This window comes from Astyanax mexicanus, chromosome 1 (assembly GCF_023375975.1).
Source record: "Astyanax mexicanus isolate ESR-SI-001 chromosome 1, AstMex3_surface, whole genome shotgun sequence".
Classification (NCBI taxonomy): Eukaryota; Metazoa; Chordata; class Actinopteri; order Characiformes; family Acestrorhamphidae; genus Astyanax; species Astyanax mexicanus.
The window spans coordinates 123,387,501-123,410,525 of record NC_064408.1 but is presented as its reverse complement, the minus strand read 5'-3'; the positions used below and the strand labels follow the sequence as shown (position 1 = coordinate 123,410,525).

The 23,025-nt window shown below is 37.5% G+C and overlaps 1 protein-coding gene and 1 long non-coding RNA gene across 6 annotated transcripts in view; one reads left to right on the top strand and one right to left on the bottom strand.

Annotated features, from left to right (window-relative positions):
* Nucleotides 1–23,025, top strand: part of LOC107197168 (NACHT, LRR and PYD domains-containing protein 14-like) — a 412,286-nt gene that overhangs the window by 145,143 nt on the left and 244,118 nt on the right. For 3 of the 5 annotated variants that reach the window (XM_049468099.1, XM_049468098.1, XM_049468101.1), the window contains exons 1-3: nucleotides 8,930–9,138; nucleotides 9,521–9,740; nucleotides 10,078–10,094. Coding sequence is in view for 1 of the 5 variants with exons in the window: in XM_049468087.1 (XP_049324044.1) it covers nucleotides 10,942–11,049; nucleotides 11,184–11,297 (222 nt within the window). In the remaining 4 variants the exon portion in view is untranslated. Of the gene's footprint in view, nucleotides 1–8,929; nucleotides 9,139–9,520; nucleotides 9,741–10,077; nucleotides 10,095–10,941; nucleotides 11,050–11,183; nucleotides 11,298–23,025 lie in introns of those variants that run through there. The other 2 variants (XM_049468090.1, XM_049468087.1) reach the window with 2 other exon arrangements.
* Nucleotides 2,589–23,025, bottom strand: part of LOC125784515 (uncharacterized) — a 63,330-nt gene continuing 42,893 nt past the window's right edge. The window contains exon 3 of the long non-coding RNA XR_007427307.1: nucleotides 2,589–2,765. This is a non-coding gene — a long non-coding RNA (uncharacterized LOC125784515). The remainder of the gene's footprint in view (nucleotides 2,766–23,025) is intronic.

Genomic DNA, 23,025 nt, shown 5'->3' with positions numbered 1-23,025 from the left:
GCCAAAATGGCTGACTTCCTGTTAGGCGGAGTCAAATAAATCCAAGTGATTCTTGATCGGTATAATGAGGTCAATGAGCGTACCAAAGTTGGTGCACATTGGACAAACTTTATCCCGGCCACTGGCAACGTTTGGGGGCGCTATAGAGCTCCTGATCCACGCCCAAACCTGTGAACAATGTAATTTAAAATTTTTCACCGGCTTTGACGTCTGTGCCAAAATGCAAGAGTTTTCGAGTATCGGAAAGGCCTCAAAAATGGGCGCGAAGTTTGTAAATAAAAATAATAATAAACGGACCAAAAACAATAGGGCTTTGCACCTCCGGTGCTCGGGCCCTAATAATAAACGGACCAAAAACAATAGGGCTTTGCACCTCCGGTGCAGGCTTCGCCTGCGCCTTCGGTGCTCGGGCCCTAATAAACGGACCAAAAACAATAGGGCTTTGCACCTCCGGTGCAGGCTTCGCCTGCGCCTTCGGTGCTCGGGCCCTAATAATAAACGGACCAAAAACAATAGGGCTTTGCACCTCCGGTGCAGGCTTCGCCTGCGCCTTCGGTGCTCGGGCCCTAATAATAATAAACAGACCAAAAACAATAGGGCTTTGCACCTCCGGTGCAGGCTTCGCCTGCGCCTTCGGTGCTCGGGCCCTAATAAACATTCAAAAAACAATAGGGCTTTGCACCTCCGGTGCAGGCTTCGCCTGCGCCTTCGTTGCTCGGGCCCTAATAAACGGACCAAAAACAATAGGGCTTTGCATCGGTGCTCGGGCCCTAATAAACATTCCAAAAACAATAGGGCTTTGCACCTCCGGTGCAGGCTTCGCCTGCGCCTTCGGTGCTCGGGCCCTAATAATAATCCTTCCAAAAACAATAGGGCTTTGCACCTCCGGTGCAGGCTTCGCCTGCGCCTTCGGTGCTCGGGCCCTAATAATAAACGGACCAAAAACAATAGGGCTTTGCACCTCCGGTGCAGGCTTCGCCTGCGCCTTCGGTGCTCGGGCCCTAATAATAATAATAATAATAATAAACATTCCAAAAACAATAGGGCTTTGCACCTCCGGTGCAGGCTTCGCCTGCGCCTTCGGTGCTCGGGCCCTAATAATAAACGGACCAAAAACAATAGGGCTTTGCACCTCCGGTGCAGGCTTCGCCTGCGCCTTCGGTGCTCGGGCCCTAATAATAATAATAATAATAATAAACATTCCAAAAACAATAGGGCTTTGCACCTCCGGTGCAGGCTTCGCCTGCGCCTTCGGTGCTCGGGCCCTAATAATAAACGGACCAAAAACAATAGGGCTTTGCACCTCCGGTGCAGGCTTCGCCTGCGCCTTCGGTGCTCGGGCCCTAATAACAATAATAAAATTAAAGCTTCACAGAAAATAGCAAAACAAATACAAAATACAATGCTCTAAAGAAAAAGAGCTGTATCACAATATGGAATTTTAAGCTAATCTAAATATATACCAATGTACTTAGCTAAGTAATTATAGTTTGCTAACTATAGTAGATTTAGTTACCTAAAATGTAGCTAGAGTAGTCAACAGCTAGCTAGCTAATAATATTTATTTGTAATGTTATATTAAATATGCTTCGTCCTAACTTTCTCTGTCTATGGTTTCTGCTTCACAAACCTGAATATCTGACAGTGTGTGTGTGTGTGTGTGTGTGTGTTGGCTCTCCAGCATACGACAAATTAAACATGATTACTAAATAGAGCAGCAATAAAAGGGTTGATAAAAAAATTGGTTTTATTACATTTTATTACATTTTGTTATGTTTTAATCAAGGACTGAATTTTGCAAAGCCCTGTTTAGCCAGAAATAGAGGAACCTCGCACATCTAACAACACAGCAGACATTTGAAGCACTTGGGACTTTTATTTTAACTGGAGAGAGAGTTCCCTGACAGAGTCAGAGGGCTAAACTGCTTGGAGAAGGAGGGGATATGTCAATTCTGTCCGTTTTTGCATATAAAACTCCTGGAGGCGTTATAAAAACGCGTGGTGGCGTTATGTATGCGTCTGGCACCACCACACGCTCTTAAATGCCTGGCGGCGCCTCGCGTTTATTCCAGGGCATAAAAATAAGCCCTAAACGGCGTTTTGAGAGGCGCTTTTTAAGCATTGCGCACGCTTTATGCGCTGTCAGACCCAGGCGAATTCTGACCTATACCACTTGCCATACAACACTTCATACACACTCACCCATTCACTCTACACGCACAACATACAAACCCTACACACACTCTCTCTGTATCAGTGCAGTGTGTGTAATGTGTATTCTTGTGTTCAGGGTTCTGTGATTTCACACTGGATATGAACACAGCATACCGTTATCTCTCTCTGAGTGAGGAGAACAGGAGGGTGGAGTGTAGATGGGAGCTGCAGTCGTATCCTGATCATCCAGAGAGGTTTGATGGGTATCCTCAGGTTCTGAGTAGAAAGGGAGTTACTGGCCGCTGTTACTGGGAGGCTGAGTGGAGCGGGAGAGCAGCTGCTGTAGCTCTGAGTTATAAAACCATCAGCAGGAAAGGAGAGGGATTAGAATGTGGGTTTGGAGGGAATATGAACTCCTGGAGTCTGATCTGCTCTGATAACAGTTACTCTGTTGTTCACAATAATAACAGAACTGTTCTCCCCCCTCCTCCCTCCGGCTGTAGGAGAGTAGGAGTGTATGTGGACTGTCCCGCCGGCACTCTGTCCTTCTACAGAGTCTCCACTGATACACCCTCACACACTCTCACACACTTACACACACTCTACACCACCTTCACTCAGCCCCTCTATGCAGGGATTTGGGTTTATAAAGGCTCCTCAGTGCGTCTGTGTGAGATTGAGTAAACCTGTGAGATTCAGAGGCTGTTAGAAACACAAGCTGTATAAATGTTTTCTAATCTGGTCTAAAGACGGACTTGTTCAAACTGCATCATTCATCTACAGTTAGTGTATTTTAATATTTAATATATTTCAGAGTATTAACATTACTACTGTACAGTACATTGTTTGTATGTTTTTTTTGTTTTTTTTTGGAAATTTAAAACCATTGTTGCTGTGGAAGGCTCCAGACAAAAAATAGTTAAAGGAGCCAGAAAATCAGAGCCAATACAAAAAATGCAAACTATTAAGCATTAAGATTTATAGCAGTTGACTTTAACTGCACCTGAAACACCATTCTGGATAACTCCTCCTCTGCCTCTGTCTAATCCAAAGTCACACACTTAGGTTTTTATATCAGGAACCAGGTTTAGCAGATGTGTGGAGAGAATTGCATTCCTTAGATCGAGACTATACATTTTATTGTAACACACAATAATCTTATTCCTGACTAAATTAGTATTTAATTCTGTCCAAACTCTATAGTTTAACATGAATTTTTTATTTATTAATCGTTAATACTCCTGTATGTATACATGATGTTCCCCAACACGTTCTACTAACGTTTTCAAAGTCAAAGTCAAAACGGGAAGTCAGCTCTGTCATGCATATGTTTTGGAACCATTTTGTTTTCAAAGCTACTGGAAGGGAATTCACATTGTCCTACAGGATAAACTTCTGTACTTGGCAAGAAAATGGCTATTCTACTGTTATGGTCTACACCTGAGGTGCCCTCAGTCAGGATGTGTCTTACACAATACCAATGTTTTGACCTCTAGAGAAACTTACATTTGATTTATATCATAACTCAAAAAAATGTTGGAAGATGTGTTTTTCTTTATGTGCCTATTTGAACATCTAAATGTATTTATTTAGATTATTAACTGTATGATCCTTTATTTGTTTTACTCATGTGCCTTGCCCTGCTGTTTTTGTTTTTCTGTTCTATTCTGTGAATTCTGTGGAATCTGTCTTTTAACATGTATCCGTTGAAGAATCCAATAAAAATGTTAAGAAAGACTGTGTCAGAGTGCTATTTTATAGATACAAAGGCAAAACACATTATATTAAATCCTTGGGTTTACCTAACAAATATCACAGTTTAAGACATGTAATAAAAGAAATTTAAACACTCTTGTCCACAATGACCTGCATTGCACATGTGCTGTAAAAGGCGAAAAAAAGAAAACCATTCACTACGCATCATTGATCTGCTGCCAAGCCATTGGTAACTTGGCGCTTGAGAGTGCGTTTCCGAGACTTGATGGTGCATATGCACGGTGAATCTTCTTTTGTACACAGACAGTCTTGGGGAAACTCTACCTATCATACATTAATTAGTAACTTCAGGTGTTTAGTAGTGCAGGTCAGCTGTTCACACCAACAGTATTTAGACCAGGGATGCCCAAACTTCCACCCACCATTCTTTACAGTGTAGTATTTGGGTGTGGTTGCTTAGCAACAGCAGTGCACTACATTTCAATAGTAATAAGTATTTTAATGCTAATATATTAATAGTAAACTCTTATACCCTGGATGTTTCTAGAAGCAGTAAGACAGCTTAGTTCAGGTGAGTTTCAGTGGTTTTGACACTTCAATTAACAGAATATTTACGTGAGTACATATATAGGATAATTATTACGTATATATGTCCTGAAATATATGATGCAGTCCGACAAGAATCGTGTCATTGACCCATTTAATGAAAAAAGAGAGTAATTTTCCTTTTCTATCAAACAAGTATACTTTTTCTTTTATAAAAAAAAATATTCTTTGCATTGCATGTTCTCGGACATAAGGCAGAAACAATATATTGTGCAGCCCAAACACACCAAAGGAGCTGTGTTATTTCTTCTTCTATAAAACCTCTGGAGGTCGTATTATGTTTATTATTATAAAGCAGTAGTTTATATTAGCGCTGCCCTCACGCGCTCTTTATACTAAAAAGGTTTTTTAACGATTTGGACGAAACTATTTGCCACTATTCTGAAATTTCTTCTAACTACAATCTGTTTTATGCTAATTTACCTCTGTAAAGGTAATTTATCCTCAAATTTTACCTCAGCTTAAGATCTTAGTTTTATTGTTTATTAATATTATCTAGCTAACAGATTTTAGGTTTATTCACACAATTCTAACCTAATTTTACTTTTTTTCCCCAAACATAACTCACCTGTTCATATTTTCTTTTAATTCATATATTCATTTCTCTCCAGTCTCTCAGTCAGAAATAAAAGATATATATATATATATATATATATATATATATATATATATATATATATATATATATATATATATATATATATATATATATTTAATAATAATTAGTTATACCGTTCTGTCTTTCAAGCTATTACATTCTACCTTTTATATGATATGGTTCATGTGGATGAAAATATATGTAATTCTGAATACCATCTTGTTCTCTATAATGGATGTAATTAATTTAAAGTCTTTATGATTTGTTGAATACACCAATATTAGTTTTATTTTCCCAGATTCCTGCATTTAATATCAAGAAGAAACTCCCCATCCACAGTAGGTCATCTAATATTTTGATATTTTATATTTTTTAAATGTTAGTGTGGTTTAATTGTGAAAACAGTGTTTGATATTTAAATGTATTGTAGTTTATTTGAGTTTAAATTAAGAACTAAACAACTCATATGTTGCTCATCAGCCAGTATTGGTAAATGTCTCGGTTCTAACTACAGCAAATACGTCCAGCAGATGTTTTATAGAGTTATCTGTTTTGGTAGCGCACAATGTTTTAGCTCATTATTAGAAGAGCACAAACAAGCCAGAGATTATTTATATAAAATGCAGTACATCTCACTAACACTAGATGGAGGCAGTGCTCCTTTCTCCCCTCAAGAAGAACTGAACACAGCTCCTTTCAGAGGATAATTTTAAAATTGAACAAAATAATAGTGAAATATATAATAGAATAATCTATAATAGCAGTAACTATTAGACAAATGTTGTACTTTCTGTGGCTAAAACATTAGCCTGTTAATTACAGTTAAAATGCGACTGAGATATTCTATAATACAAAATATTACATAATTATTTACAAAAACTTTACATAATTCAGTTTGTTTATAAACACGGTACACTGCTGAGAACATAAAATAAAAATATTTAGGAAATTAATTAATTTTAAGGTAAATCATGGTCACACCAAATGACTTTTGTAAGACCACACAAAATATTTTAATATGAATGTATATGTACACAACATTCTTAATTCTTAGTTTGAACAATTAGAAAAGATACTTTTATTTTTACGATTTTAAAAATGTCCTGTTGAAAATGTTTGTCACTAGCCCAGGGGTGTCCAAACTTTTTTTGTTGGGGGCCAGAAGGAGAAATATATTTGAAGTCACGGGCCACAGACTCTGTAATAAAACAAATAATGAAATATGCCACTTTAAATAATACTTTTTTCCTGATTATTTCATTTACTCACCATTTTTCTTGACTTACTATCTTTATCTTTGACAGTGTTGTGTAAACTAAGATTTTTCAAATTGTTGTTTAATTTCATGATGTCTCTTAACATTAAACTCCTTAATTACGACAACTTTTAGACTCTTTGCCCCGTTTTTCTGCGCTAGAAATGCGCACTCTCTCCGCTTTTAGACTCTTTGGTCCCGTTTTTCTGCTCTAGAAATGCGCACTCTCTCCGCTTTTAGACTCTTTGCTCTGTTTTTCTGCGCTAGAAATGCACACCCTCTCCGCTTTTAGACTCTTTTGCCCGTTTTTTCTGCGCTAGAAATGTGTACCCTCTCCGCTTTTGGCTCGTTTCTGACACCTAGCGTTCAAACTTTGAATCTCACATTATAAAAACCTGCTTAACAGCGGGCCAACTTTCATTCTATTTCTAAAATACCTCGTAGTTTGGACACCCCTGCACTAGCCCATATACTTATATCTATTAGAACCTTGTGTTAACAGAGCGGACAGGGTTGATTTTACACACAGTTGCTTCACAAGGCTCAGTGCTAGGTAGTGTCTATGAAGCATCAGGCTGGTGGGTTAATACAACAGTTTAGAAAGTGGCGATTGCTCTAAGACTGCAAGGGAAGCTCAGCTTCCCCTAAAATGTAAAAAAATAAGTGATTAAATATATACTGTTGTGTGTACATGTCACTGATTAAATATGGGCTACACCGCGCTGAACTTAGTTCAGAATCAGCTTCTTATCACTGGTAACGCCGCGGCTTTCCTCTCACTCATTCCCACAGCGCTGCTTTAAACAGTGCACAGACTTCAATAGCGGAGCAAAGCGTGCGCCGAAATGAGACGAGTCATTGGATAAATGCTGGGCTTTGTCCCGCCCATCGGATGCTCAGCGTCTCTGGGGGTCTATGGGGCAGTGGGCCGGCCCGGACGCTCAGCTTCTGCATGATCTGTCTGAGGCGGAGTCCCTTTTTGATTGACAGCGAAATGAGCGACTCAGCGATCTTTGACTAGCGACAAATCGAGCTTCTATTTCTGGTGCTTTTCTGTAGCTGCTTGTGTTTGGAGACTGACTTCTATCACTCTTTCTGACTTCTATCACTCTTTTCTATCGCAGTTTCTGTCCAGCGGGTGCTGCTCAGCCCGTCACAAAGCACTCACAGACGGACACACTTCACACTAGCCTCGTGCCAGTGCAAGCTGCACATAATGTCAGACAGTTTTAATGTTGTGGACGGATTTTGGAGAAGCCATTTGATAGTCTTCCTTACAGCAGGGCAGATCAACTGCTCAGATGAATTTGGTGTAAAAGGTGGGGAAAAGTAACAGGTATTTTCAGCTGTCCTATATGATAAAGTGAGCTGGCTGACTGGAAGTGCTGTAACAAATAAAATGTACTGATGGCCATGCCTCTTGATGAAACAATCTCAGGACATAAATTAACAGGGGCCAGTAGTAAATATTGTATCATTAAAAATAATTAAAAATAATAAAGGGGTTATTCAAGGAAATTAAAACTGTCCAAAAAGGAAATAAATTTACCTGGATTTTTGTTCCTTTACCAACTTTAAAGATTTTGCATAATGTTTTTTTACTGATCATTTTATGTTTATTCATGTCATAGCGTCTTTTTTATGTAATTGTTGAATGTAAAGAATAGGTACCTTTTTGTGGTGTAGTGAAAACCTGAAAATAATGCCTTTTGTTTACAAAAAAAAAAAATCTCAGGGAGAGTAGATTTTAAGTATAAATAAAACGACATATGTTAAGATGTAGGCCGAAATTGAGCTTCCCCTCCTTGAAAGACCAGCATCCGCCACTGGTTTTGATGTAATAGAGAAGACATTGTTTAGCTATTTATTGCGTCTAAATTTGTATTTAAGTTGTAAATTAAATTATTTTGTGTCTCCTGGGTTTGGATAGAATAAGTAAGGATCATTATTCAGAATAACGTTTATACAGGTACTCAAATACACACTTTCATTCCAAATGAACTATTTTGTTATTCTTTATTGATTGATCAGTAAGTGTTAGCTAAAATAACTGTATTTCTAACTATAATAATTATAACACATAACTGATACATAAATATTGTGCATGTATAGGTAAATGACAGGTCTTGTTTACTGAGACTGTGTTAATGATAATTGCTTTCCATAAATACAACAAGTTTAATGTTCGAACACTGTTTACATCAGCTCAGAGGAGATCAGTTATACTGCTCTTCTTCTTCTTCTTCTTCTTCTTCTTCTTCTTCTCTTTCTTCTTCTTCTGTTGAAGCAGTGACTTTACCCTGCAGTGATATTTACAGAGCAGCAGGTGTTCTGACGAATTGTGCTACATTGCCAAGTTCTGAGGTAATAATACAAAAAGAAGGAGTAGGTAGGAGTAGGCCAGATAACTGGACAGCCTAAATCACTGAATCGATGTAAAGTTAAGCTAATAGAGGTTATTGTTGTTTTTTCATTGTTTATTTTTATTTTTGTTAATTGCCATTTACGTTTATGTAACCCTTAAGCAAATAATGATAGTGAGCATGCGCAGTGCTGGGGAGAAGCACTGAAAACTAGGGGTTTTACAGCTGTGTGGGAGATGCGTCTCGCTCATGAATATTCAAACATTCCTTCAGCAGTATGATATAATTGGCTAACAATGGCGTATAACGAACAGTAGCTCCGTCCACCCAGCGCCTGTTTGAGCTGAGAAAAATAGGGGCGGGGCTTAGAGAGAGACAGGTGAGACGCAGGTGAAAGTAAGTCCAGTTTCCTCCATTAGAACAGAACAGAAGTCTGGATTCACTCGGTAAGTTCAGAACTGAAGAGAATGTAGAACAGAACCGTGTAGCTTAAATTCAGAACCGGTTCTAAGGGTTCCTCAGCTCCAGAACCGTTTTTTAATACAAAATACAAAAACTAAAACAAAATTGCAATGTTATGTTTCAATGTTATGGAAAAATATTGTGTTTTTGTATGTTGGTCTTTCAAAAGTATTAAAGGAGTGAACATTAAAAAAAGGTTTTAATATTTTTTTTAATGAAAAAAAAAAAACCTGGTGAATTATCCTTATTGAACCATTACCTGTTAGAGGTAAGAAACTATACTGCACTAAATATTGATAGAATAATTAGCAATGGAGTTAGTAATGAAATATTCACAGTGCTTGTTAGGATTTTTTTGTTTTTTAGGAATCGTTTGGATAATTAAACATGCACCGGGTCTAACTGACGCGGAAACACCATTGCTGTTCTTGACAAATGAACACAACAGGAGGGTTAAAGTACATTACAGTTGGATGTGGACTTTAAACTGTTGGGGAGATAAAAACACGCAGCTGCTATAAAGGCGTGTTTATATGTAGTAGCGCTGTTCAACCAGCAGGGGAGCAACAGAGCTCAAGATCACATGGTGTGTTAGTGATTTTATTCCTACTGTTTTATATTATACTTAAATAATGTTTCTATTCTAATTCAGCAACATAATAGTAATACTATTAACAAATATAGAACAGTGTGTATATTTATAATGTTTAATGTAGTAATATTACTATTAATAATAAATTATAATAATTATAAAAACAGTAAATGTCTATAATCTGTAGAATAATTTGTAATGAGGGTAAATCACACTGTTATGTAACATTCTCTGTTTTGTTTGTTCATCGGGTACTTTTTAATGCAGATCAGACAATAATGTTATTATTCTAAGAATAAAGGTTTTATTATAATGGCTGATCTGTTCTCAGGGGTTGGAGTCGGCAAGGTTGAGCTGTGTGTGAATGAAGAAGAGTAAATGATGGATCTTCAGAACTCCAGCAGTGGAGGAGGACCTCCTCTCCTACAGTGAGTAAATTAAGTAATAGGTTTTATTTGTAAAGTAATTTTGTATTTTAATGGTTGCAGCTCTAATCCTGGACCTGTGTGCTGCATATTTTACAGTTTTAAAATATTGAGAAGAGAGGTTCTCCTAAATCACAGTCAGAACCCTGTGCTCTATTTAATTGTACAAAACCTTAACAAAGCATATCGTTACTCTTATAGTAGAATGTGTTTCTAATCTGTATTTAAAGTAAATTTCTGCCTTTAATAACTAATAGTGAATATTAATAATTATGCTTATATTTATGATTTATGTATAGAGTAGATGGAAGTGATTGAGTATGTTATTAAAGCTGTAAAATGAAGCTTCTCACAGAAAGGCCTGTTCCATTCGGTTCTGATCTGTATCTCGGTTATAGTTTAGTGTAATTCCATTGGAGGAAAATATACCTTGTAGTTTATTATACAGTATAATTATGTAATTGTGTAGCTCTTACCAATATATGTTATTAACTAGTCACAAATATATAAAATATATACAGTAAAAATGACATAATCAGGTGATTACATTGTGGCATTATAACAAACACAAATATATGCCACAGTATTGTTAAAGAAATTAAAATATGTATATTTATTGGGTCAGTGTTTTTCAGTTTGTGGCAGCTGACAGAAAGCTTTTGGGACGCTCCTGGGATGATTATGAAGAAGTTAGTCTAGAGTTTTAGTAAAGGAACACATTACTGCACACTTTACTCTCATCATGGATCATCATGAAGATCTGTTTTCAGGGAGAAGAGAGCAGCATCTCCAGCCCCCAGTGGAGTGTCTATGAAGAGTGACCGGTCCAAGGAGGAACCTCCAGTGTTCAGCAGTGGAGGAGGAAGCTCTGGGTCTCGGTACATCACTGCACTAAACTACTGTTCTGTTCTGAGAGTGAAGCTCTTCAGTTCCTGATCTTTATTAAAGATGTGCTGTGTGTTGGAGTTTCACTGTGTAAATGCTGGAGTTTCACTGTGTTTAATGTTAACAGAACTGAAACCCAGAGAGGAGCTTCTCCAGAGCCCAGCTGTGTGTCTATGAAGAGTGACCGGTCCATGAAGGATTTTCCTAATTTCAGCAGTGAAGATATGACCTCTGACCCACAGTGAGTGAAACATCAAGGCCTTTTTACAGATTTGTACTGTAATTTACATTTTCAATACATACAATACACACACACACACACACACACACAGAGGAGGTCTGTGTGAGATTGTGAGTTTCTCTGTATTTAATGATCAGTGTACACAGCTGGGTGTGATGGGGAGGCGGAATTTAGATTAGACTGACTGACCAGAACAATTCAAAGACAATATCAGCTACAGGTTGGAGAATTACACATATATCTATATATTCGAGGTGTGCGATACTTACAAAAAAGATATCTCGATAATTTCTGTAATTTTTAGTAATATAAAAATAAACTATATTTTGCATTATTAAAAAATCTGTATATAAAATTATTATATTGTAAGTATTATATTTTACTAGCCTGTGCTTCTTAAAAGATAATAATTACTTACTAAATATGTTTATGGAAACAATATATTTTATTTTTAATTAAATTCCTTGAGACAAACAAACATTGAATTCACCAGTTCAAATATCAAACAGTGCACATGGTTGTAAACCAGAGTTCTTAATAATGGGTATTGTAATGTAAATAAAAGGATGAGTATTAGATTGGCTACATTAAATTATGTTCATATCAGAGGTATCAATCCAATAAAAATGCTGTTCCCTGGTGCTGGTTGTTAACTTGGGAAGGGGACAACAGTTATTGTACAGTGTGTTATGTTTTGCAGACTAGATCATTTTTTGCTTTATTTTATATGTCAGTATAAATGAGAATATTTTAATGTGCTGAGTAATTGATTTTAACTGAAAGCTTTAGTTGAGGAAAAAACACTAGTGTAGCTCCATATTCCACCTTTAACAACCTGGAAAGAGGAAACGTGTCATCAGTTGTTTGTGTGTTCATGTGTGTGTGTATGAGTATGAGAGAAAGACATTTCAGCACAGTGCCGGTGTGTCATCAGTTTGGAGGAAAATTAAACGTGAATGAAAGTAGATGGCTTGATGGGTCGCTTGCTGGATTAGCGTCTGTGCTAACTCCCCACACTGATAAACAGTGCAAGTAACCAAGAGCACACTCACTGATAACATCATAGACTTGTCATCTGCCAGGGTAATCGCATGGTTAGCCTATGCTAGCTCACTGCATAGTCATTCTCAATGTTTGCAGTGAAAACGTGGAGTAAAGGCATTTTCATTGTTGTTTTTCCCCAGTGATTAGCATACTCGATTACATCAGCTTGCACATCATTAACAGTAATTAATATATTATCGTAGACGATATGCATCTATGACGATATGTTAGTACTGTTTCACTTCACTTCAGACCTTCTAGTTGTCTCCTTTCTAATTACATTCACATTGTTGCTAATTGCCACTGTTTATCATTTAATTATATGTCATTAATGTTAATTGTAGAACAAATTAAGCATTGACACAGTGGTTCAAAGCAACCGTTTTTACACGTGCCTCAAAACTTGAGATAAAGGGTGACATAATTGCAAAAATGTTTATTTAATTGGTTTAGTTCATATTTTAATTAAAGGTCTTTCTTTTAGTTTTTGGTCTGATTTTCTGATATTCTTTATTTTCAAGTCAAATCAAGTCAAGAGGCTTTTATTGTCATTACATCTGAGTACAGGTACACAGTGTAATGAAATTACGTTCCTCCGGAACCATGGTGCAACATAGAACAACAAGCCATAAACAACATAAAGTGCAGGAGTGACGATATAAAACTATAACACTAAATAACAATAAATACAAACGACAAGACAATTTAAAAGACAGGACAGTGCAGTACCGATACGGTATAATAAAGTGTATAGTGAAGTTTATAGAGAGGAAAAGGTGCAGAGATGTGTAACATACTGTAACATATAGAACATATATAATCACAGCAGTTACTGAGGTAGAGAGTTTATAGTTTTTGAGAGTGGCAGCAAATATTGCTGATAGTAATAAAGACATTCTGTCTCTGTGTGCTGAGTGTGTGGGTGAAGTTCAGTCTTTGTGTGTTTAAAGGGTGGTGGGGGGGTTCAGTTCAGTTTTGTGTAAGTGTGTGTGGTGGGTGGGGTGGGGTTCATCTCTGTCTCTGTGTGTTGAGGCGTCTGACTGCCTGGTGGATTTTATTAGTAATTGCAGCATATTTTAAACAAAACTTTTTTCGATCAGATAATTTATTAAGGTGGATTACAGTGTGTTTTTTTTTTTTTGTTATTCACAGTAAGAAGAAAATAAACAATTACAGGGAGAAACTGGACCACATATTCAAGGTTAGTTCTAAACCAAATATTTGATGGAGATCTCCCTGATTTATTTTACATTTAGTTTTAATTTCACATAACCATAATTTATTCACCTGTAGTTTCTGTATAACTGTAATAATGTCAATATTGATGCTATATGATGCTGCTCAGTTACATGATGTTTAAATTATTTTACACACCAGAGCATCCATAACTCTTTTCCTCCTCAGATCAGTGTCATTATCTCTTCTGTTCTGTAACAGCTTTAGTGATTCTCTGATGTTTGTTTTTAATCAGGAGCTGCAGCAGAAGTTTATCTCTCTAGTGAAGAAGGAGCTGAACACATTAAAGGAACTCCTGAGTCCAGATTACCCAGCATGCTCTGAGAGAGAGGAGGAGGATGATCAGAGGGAGGGGGTGCTGATGATCACACTGCACATCCTGAGGAACATGAAGCAGACAGACCTCGCTAACACACTAGAGAGCAGTAAGAGTTCTGGGTCATGACCATGGGTACCAACTTAAAGTGCTAATTTATTTTTCAGTGAAGTCCCAAAGGAAAAAAACAATACTTAATTGGATTCTGTAATTGTATAATAAAGTATCACAGCGTCAACTGTAGTCCTTGAACTTAACACTTACTGATTTTGTATGGACATATTGAATATCTCTAAATCAACTACAGCTGCTACAAATAAACCATACTACAGTCTTTATTTTAAAGTATTATGTCATGGTGTTGTTCTACACTGGATTCTAATGCATGATCACAGCTGATTACAGATCTTCCTCTGTTATCAGAATTAACCCCAGCATGTCAACGAAAGCTCAAATCCAAACTGAGGGATAAATATCAGAAAATTAATGAAGGAATCTCAGGCTATGGAAACTCAGCACTTCTGAATGAGATCTACACAGAGCTCTACATCACAGAAGGAGGGGGTGGAGATGTTAATCAGGAACATGAGGTTAAGCAGATTGAAGCTGCATCCAGGAAAAGGCCAACGCAGGAAAGACCAATCAAATGCAATGACATCTTTAAACCCTTACCAGAACAGAACCAGCCCATCAGAACTGTGCTGACTAAAGGAGTTGCTGGAATTGGAAAAACAGTCTCAGTGCAGAAGTTCATTCTGGACTGGGCTGAAGGAGAAGTAAATCAGGATGTTCTCTTCATATTTCCACTTCCTTTTAGAGAGCTGAATCTGATGAAGGAGAAGAAGCTCAGTCTAGTGAATCTTCTTCAGAGCTTCTTCACAGAAACACAAGAATTAAAACCAAGACATTATAAAGGATACAAGATCATGTTCATCTTTGATGGTCTGGATGAGTGTCGACTGCCTCTGGATTTCAAGAACAATGAGAACTTGGTAGATATAGAAGAGCAAACCTCAGTGGATGTTCTGCTGACGAACCTCATCAAGGGGAATCTGCTTCCCTCTGCTCTCCTCTGGATCACCTCTCGACCAGCAGCGGTCAGTCAGATTCCTCCTGATTGCGTTGATCAGGTAACAGAAGTGCGGGGTTTCAGTGACCCTCAGAAACAGGAGTACTTCAGTAAGAGGATCCAGAATCAGGACCTGGCCAACAAAGTCTTCACACACATCAGGTCTTCAAGAAGCCTCTACATCATGTGCCACATACCAGTCTTCTGCTGGATTACAGCCACTGTTCTAGAGAGAATGCTGAGTGAAGCTGAGAGTGGAGAAATACCCAAAACCCTGACGCAGATGTTCACACACTTCCTGATCTTTCAGATCAAACACAAGAGCCAGAAGTACAGTGGGAAAAGTGACCCTGATCCTCAGCAGACTAGAGAAAGTATTCTGGCTCTGGGGAAACTGGCGTTTCAGCAGCTGGAGAAAGGAAACCTGATCTTCTATGAGGAAGATCTAAGAGAGAGTGGCATCGATATTAGAGAAGTATCAGTGTACTCAGGAGTGTGTACCCAGATCTTCAGGGAGGAACATGAGCTGTACCTGGGGAAGGTCTTCAGCTTCATACATCTGAGCGTTCAGGAATTCCTCGCTGCTTTATATGCATTTCTCAACAGAAAAATTCCAAAAGAACAATCCACTGAACAACAAACCAGTAAAGCTTTCAAGCTTTTCAGCAGGTCAACGATGACTGGCTTCCTCAGCAGTGCTGTAGACCGAGCCTTACAGAGTGAGAGTGGACACCTGGACCTGTTCCTTCGTTTCCTTCTGGGTCTCTCACTGGAGTCTAATCAGACTCTATTACGAGACTTACTGACACCATCAGAGAGGATCTCTCACAGCAACAAGGAAACAGTCAAATACATCAAGAAGAAGATTGAGGAGAGCTCCTCTTCAGAGAAATCCATTAATCTGTTCCACTGTTTGAATGAACTGAATGATCACTCTCTAGTGCAGGAAGTTCAGAAATACCTGAGTGGAGGTGCTGACCGTCGTCTTCATCAGGACAGCCTCTCTCCTGCTCAGTGGTCAGCTCTGGTGTTTCTGTTGGTGAACTCAGAAGAAGAGCTGGATGAGTTTGACCTCAGTAAATATCACCCATCAGAGGAGTGTCTTCTGAAGCTGCTGCCAGTGGTCAAAATATCCAGAAGAGCTCTGTAAGTATTTTCATTCAGGTCTTCATTCAGGTTTTTTTATGAACTGCTGATTTTTAGCACTTTTTATTGATTCACATTATTTACATTGTTACACATTAGTATGTTACACATTAATTATCCTGTGTGTGTAATAATAATTAAACCCTCACATTATTCTAAACAGTACAGATAATTTATAAATGAGATAATTTCTGTCTTGGACTGATCAGAAACAGCCTTAAGAAACTAGTTTAATAGTTTAGGCAACTTATGTGTTATGTGTTTTTGGTTAAAATGAATGCACATCCTCTGCAGATACACACTAAAATAGTGCTGGGTTATTTGACTAAAAAAATCACATCTCAGTATGCTTTAGAGAAATGTTGAACAATACAACGTGATGAACATTTATCAGCATTTATTTGTAACATCAAAATCTGCATATTTAAATATTTAATATCTTACTGTACATCCCAGTACAGTAGACACTGTTGCTGTTACTGTGAGGCATTAGTTCAATAGGTTTTCTCTTCTACCGGAATTAATCTCCTGTTTATTTCTATGGATATTGTTTAAGCTGAACATGAAGGAGTGGTTTGAGCTGTGCAATACAAGCATTCATCTGCCAACATTTATTCAGCACATTAAAGATTCTAAGTTAAAAAGAATCAAAACCACCTTAATCTTTTGAGTTAAATAATTAAGACTCTGTCCTTTTTGCCTGATGACAGACTATACAATTAAGCATAATTGTACAATGTGTACTTTTCCCGTTATGATAGCAAAGACACACTGACGTGCCCAAAATCAAGCTGCATGGTGTGCATTTGATGCTAAAATAGGGCCTTTAAACAAACAATAAGCACATACTGACTCAAACTATGATTTGAATGTGGAAATCTGTGGAAAAGCACAGCACATCCAATAAGAACAATAGCACTCTACATATTTTATGGTATCTTACAGAAAGCACTGATTGATTTTACACACTGTTCTAGTTTAATGTGTGCAATGTAAACATGCTCGCATTTCACTTTTCTGGAGGCAGAATTACAGATTTACACCAATAAACACATTTAATCATTTTATTTTTGTTCTCTTAAAAATATGAAGAAGTGAGTCAAGGTTTATGAAATCACACAAATGGAAAAAACATTTACCTGAAGAATATAAATAATATGATCTCAACATGTGAACAGTCTTATAAACAGAGAAATATTTGTCTGCTCAAACTCATTTCCTACATCTTAGTTCAGCACTTTCCGAAAAAGGTGAGATAAGAGCTAGTAATTTAGGGCTAGTAACAATGCAAAACCACAAAGCATATTTCCAAGCTCTACTCTAAAGCATCATTACTGTTTGTTTGCTCTAACAGATACCTAAAGTTAATAATATATAAATATAATGAATATTTAAGTTTTAAAGGGCAGAAAGAAAAATGATAGGTTCAGTAAATTCACATACCCTGAAAAGCCCCCTTGCTCTTCCTCTGCTTTTTTAAACTTTTTCAGTACTTCAGACAGACAATATATTTTACAGTTTAATTCTGTTTTCTATTATTTGTCTATCCATTCAAATAAAAAAATCCTTATTAGGGTTTATTGTAAAATCTGTTGTTTATACTTGTTTTTAGACTAGCTTCATGCAATCTTGGAGTAAAGACGTGTGAAAATATGGGAACAATTTTAAACCTGGAAAACTCCTCCCTGAAAGAGATAGACTTCAGTAACAATGACCTGCAGGATTCAGGAGTGGAGCTGCTCTCTTCTGGACTAAAGAGTTCACATTGTAAACTGCAGATTCTCAGGTCAGTGTTTCTGTGATTTTTGTTTTGATATTATACAGGTCTAATTGTGAAATTCAGGTGTTTGTATTATATTATATACATTATATTATAACAAATCACACAAGAAAAAGTGTCTTGTGAAGGACAAATACAAACTCTCATCGGTCTGTAGTCATCTTAAGAATGTCCAACTTGAATGAACATTTGAGACATATCACACAAAATTGTGATGCACAAGCAAAAAATATTTTAGCTGAAGGTAATGTGAAGAAAGCGTGTAATGAATCTCAAAGTGCATTATCTTCCTTAGTCTGCCACGTTGTCGCTCTTTCCTTCTTTCTTGTTTTCTCTCACTCACATTTTATTTGCTCTGTCTGCAGATTATCTGGTTGTATGATCACAAAGAAAGGTTGTTCTTCTCTGGCTACAGCTCTGATTTTAAACCCCTCCCACCTGAAAGAGCTGGATCTGACCTACAATCACCCAGGAAAGTCAGGAGTGAAGCTGCTTTCTGCCAGACTAGAGGATCCACACTGCAAACTGGAGACACTCAGGTAGGTCTGAATTGATAATTATTTCATCAACTTATTGTGAGACAAATGAACATGTTTATTTCTGCTCCGTCAATATTGACTGTTGTGCTCTAGCGGAGGACACTTTGCTGTGTGTGTGTGCTTTGCTTCACGGGGAAGCAGAGTGTTGGGAAAGTTAGGTGTTAAAGTTGTGAAACACATTGCATTTTAGGCAGGGGTGCAACTACATACTTTTTGAGGTGTATGCAAACATACTGTCGGCGCCCACTGAGCTTCGAAAAACCAGCAAGCTGATTGGCTGTTTCTCCTGAAAGGCGGAACTTTATCCTTGAACTGGCTCTGTGATTCACGTCAAGAGATTTTCCATTCGCATACGCTGCATACTCCCTTTTTGAGCCACTGATTTTGGGACTTGTGATAAATCTAGTTGTAGTCACCAGGTACAACAGTGGAGCAGCATGTAACCTACATTCTGTCATTCTGTTTTATTTTTGTTTCCACGGCCACATTTTTGTATTATGCCATAGCTATCTGTACTAAATGCCAAGTACTTTGTTTTGGCTCATCTTTCCGGTGGTAAAAAGAACCAATGTTTAGGTAATACACTAGAAGAGGTTGAACAGTTTAGCTGTTCCTGGTCATGAAGACAGAATCAGGATAAATTAGGGTTGGGTGGTATGACAGTATTTCGGTATACCACGGTATTTAAATATGGTGACGGTTTTGTAAAATAGTGACAGTATATTAACCACGTGACGTGCCAAATCTGTACTTTGAAAAACGGGATATTTAAGACATTCTGCGCATCCACAATGAAAGAGCAGTGGGAGGGGTAAGCAGTTGTAGCTCACTGATTGGTTATGGGTTGGGGATTCTCACAGAGAAGATCATACAGCAAAAACTCAATAAACTCTACAGGTTTCACTAATTTTCACCGAAATTATCGCCACAAATAGCCACATTTGTGCTGTAGTGGCAATAAAACCCCAGCAACCAACCAACCACCGAAATGATCAGATTGATCTGTTTATCCTGCAGCGTGGGGTGTTCTGGTGTGTGAGTTACTCACAGGTAAAGTTACAGCTGCTTCTCAAATATTTCTCATCTCCTGGTTCTCTACAAAACAAGTTTTTTTAATGTCCTTCACGCTCATATTCTAATCCCATACAGAATTCTGCATCTTCCTCAGGGTTTTCTGTCATTATTTCGCGGCTAGCTCGAGCGCTGTAAATAAAAGCAATTCTGCGGACCGCGAGGCACTGTGCGCTGCATCGCACTGCCGAATTCTGACCCCCGCAGAACACCGGCTCCCCTTCGCGAGCAGAAACGGCACAACACCACCCGCTGTTAGTGGAAACAGCGCTTATAAATAAATTAACAAACACGAAAATGAGGGTATTCAATCTGTAATTTCAGTTCGTCTGACTTAAAATAGTTAGATACAGCTATTAAATGAGTAAATCAACTTCATTGAAAATACCAGTGAGTATTTCTGTATGCTAAATAAGATAGAAGGCAGCAACAAGCTAAAAGCTAATAAGCTAATAACAGCTTTTAATAAAAACTAAAAAATAGATATGAAATTGGAAAATAACTAACTAAACTAAGCTCAAAATGCTAAAGGAAATATAATCTAATGAATTCTAAAATATCAAAATGAAATAGTGTACACACAGGTACAAAAATAAAATAATATACATAAAAAAATAACACCAGCCCTAATCTTACACTAACAGCAACAGTCTATTTTTATGATTTCCACCTGCAGCACTGAAACAGCAATGGTGTTTTTGAATGCATCTACACCAATGGGATGTGTCCAGGTAGCTGTGCCATATGCATTTGGTGCATTTTCAGCTGCACAATGTTTACTTTTTTCCTTTGTTGTGATAGCAAAGACACACTGACACACCTTAAATCAAGCTGCATGGTGTGCGTTTAACACTAAAATAGGGCCCCTTCATTTCTGAGGAGATAAAATTAATGTGACTGAGTTGGCATGTCAGCTTTATTTAAAAACTGTGGTTCTTGGTCCTAACGTGTCAACAGTCTAATAAAGACAGAGATAAAAAAAAAACAATAATAAATCTGAAAAAAACCTGAAAAATATTAAATATGATTGCAGAATAAAATATATTGTTTTTATGTTTACTCTGACTTATATTTCACTGCAGACAGTATGAACCCAAAATATTTCATGTTTAGTTTGCTTAAACTCGTTTATTTTTTTATATACATCCATTCATACATCTTATTCCTGCAGCACATTCCAAGAATTTGTGATGAGAGCCAATAATTTAGGGCCTGTAATTGTCCTTTCAACAAGACTTTTCAAAACCACATGCTGCACATATTATAAAGAGATGTCTGTCAAAGAAAAGGGTACAGGTACTGGACCAGCCTGCCTGTATTCCTGACCTGTACGCAGTAGAAAATGTGCGGACAATATAGAAACCTGAGTTAAAAAACACTTCTAAACTTGAATCTTTAAACACTACCTTTATAAAAAGCAGCAGTGTTTAGTCTTCCAATGCTCTGCCTCAAATCACTTCCTCTTCCCTATGTAGTGCACTGTGGGTCATGGAATATCACCACCTCCACCCACACAGTGTACGATATATCTAAGTAAAAGTCATTTTTACATTCATCAGTATGAAACACAACTCCTTATTTATCATTTAAACAGTGTTTTTTATGTTTGTATTAGGTTTAAAAGTAGTGCGCTATGTAGGGATCATGATGTGAAATCTTCTTCTCAGGAAGAGGGAACACTGCAGGCTGGCCTTAGTGTTAGAGGAGGACGGGGAGCTGTGCAGATTAAACGTTAGCAGTGCTGCTGTACAGATCTGATGTTTCTGTTAACTCAGTTAGAGCTGGTTTCGGAGACACAGCTCCACAGTGATGTGTGTTAAAAGCTCAACGTTTTTAAGCTTTCTACCGTGATACCAAATAGCTCTACAAAACTCAGTTTAGCATCAGGTTTAAAAAGGTCATTTTACATTAATGATAAGCTTTCAGCAAGTTAAACCTTATAGAGTTCAGTTAGATTCAAACTAATACACTTTTATTTACTGTTAATGAGAACACACTGCACGGGTTCTTTAACACAGTTCTTTAGTAGAATATAGAGTTCAGTTAGATTAGAACTAATACACTTTTATTTACTGTTACTGAGAACACACTGCACAGGTTCTTTAACACAGTTCTTTAGTAGAATATAGAGTTCAGTTAGATTAGAACTAATACACTTTTATTTACTGTTACTGAGAACACACTGCACAGGTTATTTAACACAGTTCTTTAGTAGAATATAGAGTTCAGTTGTATTAGAACTAATACACTTTTATTTACCGTTACTGAGAACACACTGCACGGGTTCTTTAACACAGTTCTTTAGTAGAATATAGAGTTCAGTTAGATTAGAACTAATACACTTTTATTTACTGTTACTGAGAACACACTGCATGGGTTCTTTAACAGAATTTTGGATACTTCCACACACCAGTCAGATTAGAGAGAGAGAGATATGAACATTAATAGGGTCAAAGTACATTTCAGTTTGTGAAAATGCTGCTGTGTGTGTGTGTGTGTGTGTGTGTGTGTGTGTGTGTTTAGAGTGGAACATGGAGGGATGATCAGAATCAGACCTGGATTAAAAAAATGTAAGTTCCCTTTCACACACTACAGACACACACACACACACACACACACACACTGAATATTCATACTGCACACTCACCCACTCTTTCACACAAGCACACTCTTACACACACACACACACACTACACACACACACACACACACACACAGATACTACATAACACTACACACAAACACACACACGCACAAACACACAGACACTACATAACACTACACACACACACACAAACACACACAAAGACACTACATAACACTACACACACACAAACACACACAAAGACACTACATAACACTACACACAAACACACACACACACAAGGACACACCATAACACCACACACAAACACACACATACTACACACAAACACACACACACACACACACACACACACTCACACACAAAGACACTACATAACACTACACACAAACACACACACACAAAGACACTACATAACACTACACACAAACACACACATACTACACACAAACACACACACACACACAAAGACACTACATAACACTATACACAAACACACACATACTAGATAAAAACACTACACACACACACACACAGACACTACACACACACACACAAAGACACTACATAACACTACACACACACACACACACACAAACACACACACACACACACAAACACACACAAAGAAACTACATAACACTACACACAAACACACACACAAACACACACACACACACACAAAGACACTACATAACTCTACACACAAACACACACACAGACTAGATAAAAACACTACACACAAACACACACACACACAAAGACACTACATACCATTATTACATTACATTACATTACATTTGGCAGACGCTTTTGTCCAAAGCGACTTACAATAGTCAAGTACAATGTAAAATAAGTTTAAAGGTAAAACATCTTTGGATAGGGATAAAAGGAGGTCAAAAGGGAATAATAGGATAGAGGA